Source organism: Prionailurus viverrinus, chromosome B3 (assembly GCF_022837055.1).
Source record: "Prionailurus viverrinus isolate Anna chromosome B3, UM_Priviv_1.0, whole genome shotgun sequence".
Taxonomy (NCBI): Eukaryota; Metazoa; Chordata; class Mammalia; order Carnivora; family Felidae; genus Prionailurus; species Prionailurus viverrinus.
This window is the reverse complement of record NC_062566.1, coordinates 68,145,510-68,157,590: the sequence shown is the minus strand read 5'-3', so window position 1 is coordinate 68,157,590 and position 12,081 is coordinate 68,145,510. Positions and strand designations below refer to the sequence as shown.

General features: G+C 40.1%; 1 long non-coding RNA gene and 2 gene segments (V, D, J or C); 1 reads left to right on the top strand and 2 right to left on the bottom strand.

The window, feature by feature from the left end:
- The window catches only part of LOC125169083 (T-cell receptor alpha chain C region-like), a 780,232-nt gene that overhangs the window by 619,640 nt on the left and 148,511 nt on the right, over window positions 1–12,081 (bottom strand).
- The window catches only part of LOC125169095 (uncharacterized), a 121,817-nt gene that overhangs the window by 30,132 nt on the left and 79,604 nt on the right, over window positions 1–12,081 (top strand). The window lies entirely within an intron of this gene.
- On the bottom strand, window positions 8,092–10,429 carry LOC125169085 (T cell receptor alpha variable 13-1-like). The segment is given in 2 exon segments: window positions 8,092–9,445; window positions 9,608–10,429. Coding segments are annotated over 2 exon segments (387 nt in total).

Sequence of the window (12,081 nt, the reverse complement as noted above, 5' to 3'; positions counted from 1 at the left end):
CAGAAGAAACATCATAAATTAAGTTGTCGAATTCCTATTGAATGATCTGAGATTCTTACCTCATTCTCTCACTGTTTTGTTGACTCTTATATATATAAGGTGACTGTTATGTGAATTAGGCAACAATTATTAATCCTATGCTATTAACAAGTTTTAGCCTCAAAGGTGCTTTCTATTAGAGTTTGCTGCCAAGCTTTAATCAAATAATTTTTCCTCACAAGGTAAGGAATCAGGATTATCAGGATAAAGTTCTGGAGAGGCACACATCTTCTGTAGCCCTGTAAATGTTTATCTCCAGACACATAGATGAAAGTTTAGCTCAGGCTGTTTGCTGGGGCCACTCCACAGATTCACATCAAGCAGCTTCCCAGAGCAACATGGGAATGGTGTCCCAGATGCAGAGGGAAGTAAGAAACTCGGGCCTGGATAACTTTTGTGTTCACACATCCCTTCGCTTCTCCTCCACCTTGCAAATCACATTGTCAAAACCTGCCTTAAAACTATGCTGGAAGGAATTTGGGACAAACAGCATGAAACTTCTATTTAAATATACAGGGAGAATTCCAGATAGGTGTGGATGGTGCTGGCTTGAAAATAAAGAGGAAGTCATTATCTATAACTCTTTCAAAAAAAAACAACTCAAACACATTTTAGCTGATTTTTGAATCACATGTTTCCAAATTTCTTTAGCCAGTTCTTCTAGCTGAATCTAATGGCAAAACGGCAAATTCTTTACGGTGCTCTTGTAGTCCTCAATAAACAATTTCTTCCTTTTTTTTTAATGTTTATTTTTGACAGAGGGAGAGAGAGAGTGTGTGCATGTGTGTGTGTGAGAGAGAGAGGGGGGGCGAGGGGCAGTGAGAGAGGGAGTTGGAGGATCTGAAGCGGGTTCTCTGCTTACAGCAGAGAGCCTGATGTGGGGCTCAACACACGAATCATGAGATCATGACCTGAGCCCAAGTCAGATGCTTCTGACTGAGCCACTCAGGTGCCCCTCAATGAACAATTTCAATACAAATTTTCAGGGATCAGGATGTTTTTGATGCATGATCTTTCTTACCTAGGGAGGTATTTTCTTAGAGTCAGGTTTTCCCTCTAACCCTACATCTGAGCTGCCACAGCCCTAGCCACTTCCTGTATGGGATGGCAACTCCCTGCCTTGGGCCCTACAGCAGAGGGATGTATCAACAAAGAGCCCTGGGGTTTGGGTACCTCCCTCCAAAACGCTTCTCACTGTAGGCTCTGTCAGTGCACAGAAATACACTGGGTAGTCCTCTAGCTATGAAGCTGAGATGGCAAGATGGATGGATTTTCCCATCTTCTGGAAATTGAATGAGTAGCAACCTTCTGTGACATTTTGTTCATTCTAAGAATCCTGAAGAATAAGGGAAATCATCTCCCCACTGCTGGGCTGCTTGTATCACAACAGACTATAACTTAGATCACTGGGGTCATATGTGCATTCCAGGATGACAGCCCCCTTGTCCTGCAAACATTGCTGGTGGGGCTTGAGTTCCCTTCGGGGCAATATTGGATCCTGAAGGAAAAAAACATGGAATCAGAGGTTTTAGAGCGATGTGGCACAAAGAAATCCTTTTGTATACCACTATGCCTCCCTCCCAAGGTACCCACAAGACACTGCCTATCTCCCGTTTTTAGGTAACTGGGTAGGGACGTTTTCACAGGGGCCATCCCCACTTAGACACATGACCCTACCTTGAAGCCATGACCACCTTCAGAAGGCTGGACAGAAACATGTTTGAGATCTTCCACTCATGGTAAATGGTAAATGTCTACTTCAATTTCAGGGCTGGGCACTGTGAGGGGAGCCTGCCAGGTGAGGGAAAGATGGCTGGATATGTGCTGCTGCTGCCCCAGAACAGGAAACAGGGGTTTCCTGGGGTAGCACGTTGTGTGGGTCACGTCACACTTCTCTCCGTACCAGCTGAGAGTCTCACTGCCCAAACATCCTTTCGCATTAAGCGACTCTTAACTTGGAAACAATTCCGTCTGAAAAAGAACTTGTAAAATTTAACACTGAAATGAGGCTTGATGGTTTAACTGTGATACGTTCATTCATGGCATCTGTGATGAAAGTGGGTGGATGGCACTCACTTAAAAATACTACTTGTGATGGATTATGAAAACAACATAAGATTAAGAATCATGTATGTTCACGCTATGTTTTATCACCTAACGTAGAAATAAATCATGTTATGATAAGAAGGCAAAGTGTTTAGACTAATCACTGTAGCTCTTTCAGTCTACCTGTTGTTATGTCAGTATTTCTCTTCTCTATCAGTATCTGTTCATGTCTCCCTGTTGGGCCCAAAAGCAGAAAAATCTAGTCACTCTTTGCTGAAGAGTTTAGACTGAAGCCTTCAGACAATATATCCTGTCACTGAGGTCTCTTCTCTTCACTGTTTAGTTTGACAGCTCAGCTCTGTCAGAAGCTCTGTTCAGAAAGTGCAGAGGAAACCAGAGTTTGGTGATAAGGTTATCCAACCTTTGGATGTATATTTTTGATTACCCCAGTTGAATCACAGTCTGATAGTTTCTGTGCTCAGTTCTGAAGATAATAAACCCCAGGTGACCCCATACACCTCAACAGGACTACTGATCATATGATATTTGATTGTAATACACATTCTCTGGGTATGTACATTAAAAGTAAGGTTGTCAATAGACTGGCTCAGTCTATTGAACACTCGATTTTGATTTCAGCTCAGGTCAAGATCCCATTTTCATGGTTTGAGCCCTGCTTCAGGCTCCCCATGGAACCTGCTTGAGATTCACATCTCTCTCTGTCTCTCTCTCCTTCTGCAACTCCCCATAAAATTTAAAAAAAAAAAAAAGGAAAGTTGTATCTTATGGATATTCCTCAACATCTTGGCAAACAACAAAAATCCATTGCCTATTATTGTTGGTCTCCTGACACAGTAGCAAAGTCTTAACGTCCTTGTCTCAAAATCATTGTAGCCTCAGCTACATTGTTTGAAGCATCTCCAGAATTTGTACTGCAGTCGCCATGAAATATGATGGAACCGCATAGAGTACCAACTATCTGCTCTCTAAGTGATAGACTATAACTTTCTGAAAACACCTAACATTTTTCTACCTGCTGGCTGAGTAAATGTGAAATATTAACTTCTCCTATTTTTAAACTCTAACACATTTCTCAATGAAGGGAACCTCATGATTGTGCTTCTGACTTTCAAGAAGTGTCCATGTCCAGGATCAATCTTTTGGACACTCTCAGACAAGTTTCTGAATTAATAGATTTTTAATCTTATCTTAAACATTGAAAGAGACACCAGACTGGTCATGCAATTGCTACTCCAGACTCCCTTATAAAATCCAATCACATAGCAAGAACATTAATTCAAGTGGCTGAACTAGTGAATATCTCTAGGGCCTATCAATTTACAAAAACTTATGTAATCAGTGTCAGTCAGTGTCAGCTAGGGGAAAATGAGGTCATCATACTGCACACACCTTTCTGACCAAGGTTCTTATGCAAGCACTTCTGCCTGAACATAAAGACAAATCTAGTAATTCCATTTTAGATGTTGCAAACTTGGCCTCAATTTTGTAAAGAATCACTGAAAGTGATGATTTGTTGCATCCATGAGAACAAGATATATCAAAGCCAGGACAGCTGCGTGGTGGAGCCAAATGATCTCCACTGACCATTTGTAAAAATCTGCAGAGACCATGCATCACAGAAGGGACAATTGGTTGCAACATGAAACAAACACTGCTATGGAAACTTTCTAGGACGATCAACATGGGGCTGTTTGTGCCTGTCTTGGAACCAACAAAATCCCATAAAATCTGAAAAGCTGGGATATGGTCTGGAATTCTGTCCCAAGGAAGCATTTGAGTATCTCCATAAGGAACTTACACAATTGCATTCCCTCCAGGAGCCATGAGTGTGTACTAGTTACAGCATTTCATTTATGACATGGATTGAGCACTCTCCTATCAGAAAATCACAGCAATCACAAAAAAAAGAGTTAAATATCAAGTGGACTTTGTGTACTACCTGTGCCATTTCCGTTAATTTCTCTATAGCAGAACAAATTTCTCTGGGACAAACCTTACGTAAGGTTTGCCCTCACACAGAAAATTCACCTCTGCTATCACCCCCACCCCCAATCTTCTCTTATAGTGGAACAACAAATTGAATATTAAAACTAAAATTGGGGTACCAGTGTGGCTCAGTCAGTTAAGTGTTTGGCTCTTGATCTTGGCTCAGGTCATGAGCACAGTTTGTGAGTTTGAGCCCCCTGTCGGGCTCTGTGCTCTAAGCCTGCTTGGGATTCTGTCTCTCCTTCTCTCTGCCTGCTTGCTTACCCTCTGTCTCTCTCTCTCTCTCTCTCAAAATAAATACATAAACTTAAAAAAAAACTGAAATGGGTTACTATAGCAGACACCCTGGAACAAGTGTGGCCTGGTACATGTTAGCCTTAGCCCTCAGGCCCTGCATCCTTCCCTCACGAAGTCCTGTCCTGTCTTTACATAAACTGCTCACTGCAGCCCATGTAGCTCAGATGTCCCAACCCACACATAGTCCAACCTTCACAGACAGAACTCGATCAATAAACCCTTCACACTCTTCCTTTCATCCCAGATTATAATCTGGCCTTTCATTTAATCAGCTCTGAACAAAATCCCAGAGAAAGACGTCCATGGAGACATGTGAAATGACCTTATGAGGTATTATTTATTACCAGTTCAACAGATAAAGTACATAAAATGGATCCTTGGTTACACGTTTACCATCTAGTATGACATCATGGATCCTTCATTGACAAGAATACAAAATGTTGCTCATATTAGTAATCTTAAACTGAGGTTCTTGAGAGAATCGGCAGAAGCAGACAGGTCACAGAGGTGAGTGCCGACCCAAGAAACTTGAAACAAACATATTACTGTATAAAGCAGACAACTCTATCCAAGACCATTAGAAGAGAATTCTCTTTGATGTTTGGCACCACTGATTCTCATGCTCTTCTTTCTATTCTTTTGTTTCTTTGTGCTTTTAGAAATATATTCCCACTTTAATGATAAACGTTACAATTTTTGAATTACATGACTTTGTTCTCTTACTGGCAAAATAACTTATCTGAGCAAAGCCTTTACCTGAAACAATACCCATCCTGATGCTATAATTCAGCTATACAAAGCCATTGTTAGTGCAACAAAGATTTTAAAAAAAATGTTGTGTATGTTACTTTGTGTCATCTCCTTGAAAAGCCAAACAATAAACATACCCCAATTAGTGCAAGTAAAGGGAATTTTAATCAATAAAATTTGTCTTAAATGTTAGAAAAATTTAGAATAGACTAGATACAACTAGACTTCTGTAAAGAACATGTCTCAACCTGACTAGATGAGTTAGTCCTACAGTCCACTAAACCACTCCATTTTGATGGCTATAGTGTTTCTTCTCTAGAAACATGAATCAAATATTTAAGAGTCTAAACACTTGAAATGATGAGTATAACTCATCATTTTTATAAAATAACTTAGAAGTTAAAAAAATCAGGGATAAGAAACACTGAGATTGTGGGAGAGGCAGAGACCATACAGGTGCCTGTGGCATGAGCTTCCTCCCACTAAGATGCAGAGTTATCAAAAGATTATGTATTGTCAGCTCCCATTCATATGACATTCTTATAAGATAAAAATATAAAACAACAAACAGGTGTACAAAAATTTATGGATGGCAGAGAGTGTGATTAGAAAGTTATAGAACTGGGGTGCGTGGGTGGCTCAGTCAGTTAAGCTTCCGACTTTGGCTCAGGTCACGATCTCGCAGACCTTGGGTTGGAGCCCTGCCTCAGGCTCTGTGCTGACAGCTCAGAACCTGGAGCCTCCTTTGGATTCTGTGTTTCTCTCTCTCTCTCTCTCTCCCTCACCTGCTCTTTCTCTCTCTCTCTCTCAAAAATAAATAAACATTCAGGGGCGCCTGGGTGGCGCAGTCGGTTAAGCGTCCGACTTCAGCCAGGTCACGATCTCGCGGTCCGTGAGTTTGAGCCCCGCGTCAGGCTCTGGGCTGATGGCTCTGGGCTGATGGCTCAGAGCCTGGAGCCTGTTTCCGATTCTGTGTCTCCTTCTCTCCCTGCCCCTCCCCCGTTCATGCTCTGTCTCTCTCTGTCCCAAAAATAAATAAACGTTGAAAAAAAAAATTAAAAATAAATAAACATTTAAAAAAATTTTTTTAAAAAGTTACAGAACAAGGGATTTGCGTGAAGTGATGAACTCATTCTGCATCATGATTGTATAGTGGTTAGATGAATCTATACTATGTATTAAATTTAATATTCACAGATATAACTGTATCCAAAAATAGCCCATTTTTCTATAGAATTTCTTTAATACAATTTTAAAACATTGAGAAAAGAAAATAAGTGATGTGACTTCTATTTTTATGACTGCACTCTGCCTAAGATGTATATTATTTTCTCAGCTTAGAAAAGAAAGCACCAGCCATGCCAACTGTGAGAGGCAAAATAATGGACAATAAATAAATAAATAAGGAAATAAATAAACATCAGGTGGAAAATGGAGGAGAAAAAAAATAAACAAAAACCTTAAAGATGTGATTAAGTTAAGGATCCTCAGATGAGGAGATAATCTTGGATTATGTGGGCCTAAATATAGTCACATGTATAGTTTTAAGAGGAAGCAATGGGAGTTTTGAAGACAGGAAAAAGAGACATCAATGAAACCATGGAAGCAGAGGTTAGAGTGAAGTGGTCATAGGCCAAAAATGCAGGCAGCAACCAAAGCTGTAAGAGACAAGGAATCATGTCTCCCTAGAGTGTCTGGAGGGGGTACAGCCTTGTTAGCATCATGATATCATCCCAGTGAAATAAATTCAACTTCTGGCCTTCAGAACAATGGCAGAAAGAATTTCTGTGATAAAGCCTGTGATATACATCGTCCAGAGGCAGTGGTAACAAATCCACCATCCATAATGAAGTTTTAAAGCCTGAATGTATCTGGATCTAAGCTATGAACTGACTCTGCACTCTGACTAGCTTTTTGTTTTCTTCTGTTGAATACATTCTCGCCTAAGTATGAGAAAGCAGTTGAGCTAAGAGTAACTGCACCCTCTCTCTTCTAACTCGGTTTAAGAAGAAAGAAAACAGTAAAATATAAACTGCCCTTCCTCTGACTCCTTATCAGGCTTGGAAGAAATGGACCAATCGAGAGTCGCCTTCCTTCTACTGCACAGGAGCTGGTGTATAACTATATAATCAAATAATCCAAGCTGACTGAGATGTTGGGCTACAATAGTGACCTTTCTTATTCAGATATTTTAAACCTAATTTAACCTAATGACTTTCCCTACAACAACAAACCAGTTAGCTTATAACTGACCACCATAACTCAGCCAAGAGGGATCATTCTCACCATACCGAATCATCAATTGTATCCATCTTTAGGAAGAATATGAGATGTCTTGAAAATAGCCTGCTATTGAGCAGGGGTGGGAGAATTAGGAAAATAATTATTTATGCAAATTCTTTCCTTATATTGATTCTATTTTCAACACTAAAAGAATTCCCTTTTAAAATTTTTTTTAATGTTTATTTATTTTTGATAGTAGAGAGATATGGAGACACAGAATCCGAAGCAGGCTCCAGGCTCTGAGCTGTCAGCACAGAGCCCAACTCGGGGCTCAAACCCACAGACCATGAGATCATGACCTGAGCTGAAGTTGGTCGCCCAACCAACAGAGCCACCCAGGCACCCCACTAAAAGAATTACTTTTTAAAAACGCTGCACAAGTAATGCTTAACTCAGTCAAAATATGAAGCTAAGATAGGGAAATTTGTAGCAAGCTATCTCTACAATAAATGTTAATCTAAATGCCTTCTGCAATCCACTAAGAATACTTAGGTGAGGTGCATGATGAATATATATAATAATTTTGCCCACATATCCCAGGAATAACGTTTCCAATCATAAGGAACAATAAAAATTAAATGTCTAAGAGTAAGTTTCTTTACCTTAAAACAATGGAGCTTTATTGAAAAACACATAGATAAACAGAAGGAAATACTATGTTCTTCAATAACCAAATACAGACTTCTAGGAGTTTATTTTTCACAAGTCAACTTATAAATTTAATTTACTCACAAGCTTAAATAAAAATTCTAAATATATAGCAGAATTCACCTTTTCCTTCTTCCATTAATAAACATCTATTGATGATCAACTATGTAAAAAAAGTTTGTGCTATGTAATAATGATTGAAAGATACAACTTTCCCTTCTAAATTATATGATTGTAGATGTGAAAAAATACTAACAAAGTTTTGAAAAGAGTCTTAATTCTCAATTCAAATTCTTGACAAATCACTTCTGCTTTTAATTTTCCTCAAATATACATAACATACATACCATCACTGGGCTCACACGAAAATCCTAACTCACATTTTCTCAAGAAGAAAATATTCAGAACACACAGAAAGGACTGCCACATATTGCCAGGAAGACAGAAGAGGAAAAAAATTAAAAATATTACTGTGACTTGTGAAAATCTCTCACGGAGCTATTAAAAATCAGGTGTTAGAGGAGAATGCTCAATTTAGGATATAACATCGAATGGAAAAAATCTGAATCCAAGTTACATTAGAATTTAAGAAGAGAGTAAATGAAACATTGATAATAAATTAGCTGGGTACACAATTATCAATTTCACACTTGGCTTTTTACATATTTTCTATATTTAGCACACAATGTTTTATAACAGAACAAAAGCAACATCTGCAGTACTGGAAAGATAAGAGTTGAAAGCTAATGCATGACAGGAATGTGACAATTTACCAAGAAGTTGTTTGTATGACAGGAGTCTGAACAGCAAATGTAAATCAGCTTTAAACCTGAATTGCAAAATAAAACCTTACTAACTCCCTTCAAAAATCCAATAGGCAGCAATGATTCAACAAAATGTTCTAACCCTGTCTGGGTCATCTCGATCCCAGTTGTCTTCAGTTATGCTTTAATGTCTAACACATTAGCTTCCGCCTGCAGACAAACAATAGCACAAACTATCTACTTGAAGTTCTGTGTCAAAGGACAGGGGTTGCTCAGTCACAGGTTTGGGTGCAGGCAGCAGGTGTCTGGGACGCAATGTGCACTTGCTGCACAGAAGTAGACAGCTGAGTCTGCAGGCTGGGCGGCTGCGATGTGCAGGGACAGATGCTTGGCCGTCTTATTCAGTAAAACAGTGAGTCTTTGGTCTTCTTTTTTGGCCACACTTGAACGAATGTCTATAATGAGCTGGGGACCTTTTCCAAGTTCTTGCTTATACCAAGGGAAGTAGACTGAGGCACTGTCTGAGTAACTACAGGTGATAACACAGCTGTTTCCCTCCTGGACACTCAGGGTGGAAGGACTCTGCTCCACATTCTCTCCTCTGCTGAGCCCTGTGCAGAAAGAAAAGGTCAGAGAAAGGAGAGCAGTTCCCAGGTTATTATGCTTCAGAATTCCCCTTTTCTCTACTACCTGGAAGAAACCTGAGTAAAGCCAGTCTTGACTGCTGAAGACTATCCACTAATTACTCTGTTTCTCATAAACACTCAACTCACAGTGCAGCGGCAGCCACAAGAGCGTGATGAAAGCCCCCTCGGATGTCCTCATGGTTCCTCCCAATTACAATTATGATCACTTTCAGAATTGTCACCTCCAGCCAGCACAGCTACTTCTAGCACCGGCTCGCCCTTCTTTCCTGCATCAGTCAGAGTGGTTTCCCACGTGTCCACCAGCCAATAAGGAGACGACTGTGCTTCTGCCAGACCTACTCATGCAGATGCTCTACCATGGACCCTCCGCCTGGTCTGCGGCAGCTCAGGCGCACCCTCCTGTGGTCACGTCTGTACTGAACTCACTGGGGAAAACCTTCTTCCCCTACCCCGTGCCTCTGAGGGACTCAGACGCATAATGGCAGCAATACGTCAAACAAATTACATCCTAGACCAGAGACTAGATGCACAGGAAGAATGTAAACATTAAGATTTATACCTCTGCACACTACTGAGTCACTATTAAGTTCAAAAGAGTAGATCCTGTTGCTGTTTATTCAATGACGGGCCTCATGTACATGTTTGAAACGAGGAAGGAATCATGATTCACTCTCTTAAACAAAGAACATAGAAAACCTTCCCTTTCTGCCAAATCTACCAGCCTCATTTGTCTGTTATGGAGAAAAACTCTTCCTAAAAGGAACATGTAAGCCAAAGAATAAATATTTCAAATGCCTCTTATCTCAGACTCTGCTCTTCTGAGCTGGTCTTGCCTGTGACCTGGCAATTTCCAGAGAAGTGACATTACCAGCAGTCAAAATGCGGAATCTTTGTCAGTTAATATGACTGTCATAAAAATGTCAATGATAAAGGAGCAGGGGGACAAGTCCATGAGTTAGGAAACATTTTGACTTGGTTATTTGTGATGGGAAATCTGACATGCTCTCAGAAATCTATTCCTATTGCTACAAGGATTTTATACTGCAAAGTATTGGGGGAAAGAATGGAAATTCTTACAGTATATCGGGTTTCAGATCCAAAATATGTCGCCATTTATACTACAGATGCTTTTATTGTCTGATATGAAAACGGTGCCAGGTCCAAAATGTAGTAAGTGACTCAAATCCTTAGTAGAGGTTCCTCTAACGTGTAAGCCAACTCTCCTAGCATAGATTTCTGCTGCCGTGGCCAGTCCTCAGATTCCATACTTTGCCATTTTTCTCCCAAACTCCACTACAGTGTTCCAAAGACACTGATAAAGTTCTTTAGTCCTGTAGATTTCCAGAATTATCCCTTTCTGGCAAAAATCCTTTCTCATCTACTTTAATAGTTTGATATTCTCCAATTACAATGTAATGAAGACAATCTAGGGAAGCCTAAATATTGCCATGGCTGCCCAGGGGAGTAGTACAAGTGGACTACTCATCATGAGAACGGATCCTAGGGAAATCAAGACTGCCTCACCTACATTAAGTGGAAGCCCTTTTCCTAAGGCTTGTACTCACTACTCCTCTGAAATTAGGCAGAAAAAAAAATCCTCAATCACATTCCACACCTTTAAAAATTTAGGGACAACTCTGATGAAGAATCAAAATCAACATATAAACTTGTCTGTAAATATAAATTGTGTGTTTTTACATATGTAAATTTTCTCCATTATAAGATTCTTCCTCATTTTACTCATCCATCCTCCTCCATAGGATAAAATTCCCAAAACCTTCTTTGGGTGAATTTCTCTCTTCTTGGAGACATGTACTTTAAGTCAATATTTTCCCTTTTGAGTTATGTTGTCCAGAACTGAACGTTATAGTATGAGTATGCTCTATTTAGCACAATGTCCTATATACGAGCTGTAGCACAAGTATAATCATCCCCTGGGCAAAATTCATAGCCCCATGATTATTTCATTGAATGTTGCCTGACTCATCATCAAAAAGTGTAGACCTAGCAAGGCTTTTTCTAATACCTTCATGGATGGCCAGCTGCATGAGGACGATATTCCCCCGTAGTCTCCCAATGCTGTGATTACATTTCATAACAATGTATTAGTGATGCTCTCTATTCACATTTTGCCTTCAAGAGATGTCCACCTGGGATATAAATATATCTGCTATTTTTAGGAAAGTCCTTAGAAATGCATGGAGGTGTTCAGGTGACACAATCATCCTTGCCTTTCACCTCCAGAAACCAGTGAGGAGTAAGTAAGTTTGCAGGTAGAATAACAGTGGCTCAGCCTGAGTTCTTTTCCCTGCCCAAAGTGTCAGATATTTACACAAATTGCAACTCTCCATTCAGGCAATCAAACTGATTGGACCATGGCTCTCCCAGACCCAAACTGCAGAGATATAACTGGCTGGGCTTGCATTAGACACAATCTCTTTACCCAGCAGGATGGCCCTGCAGCAAGGAGGCAGTGGGGAGAATGCCAAAGAGAAAGTGAGGAAACTCAGTTTCTTTCTCTCCCAGCTCACTGACAACCTAATTGTTCCACGGTACCATCTTGGGTACAGCCTTTGTTTTGTAAAATGAAGTGGACTAAG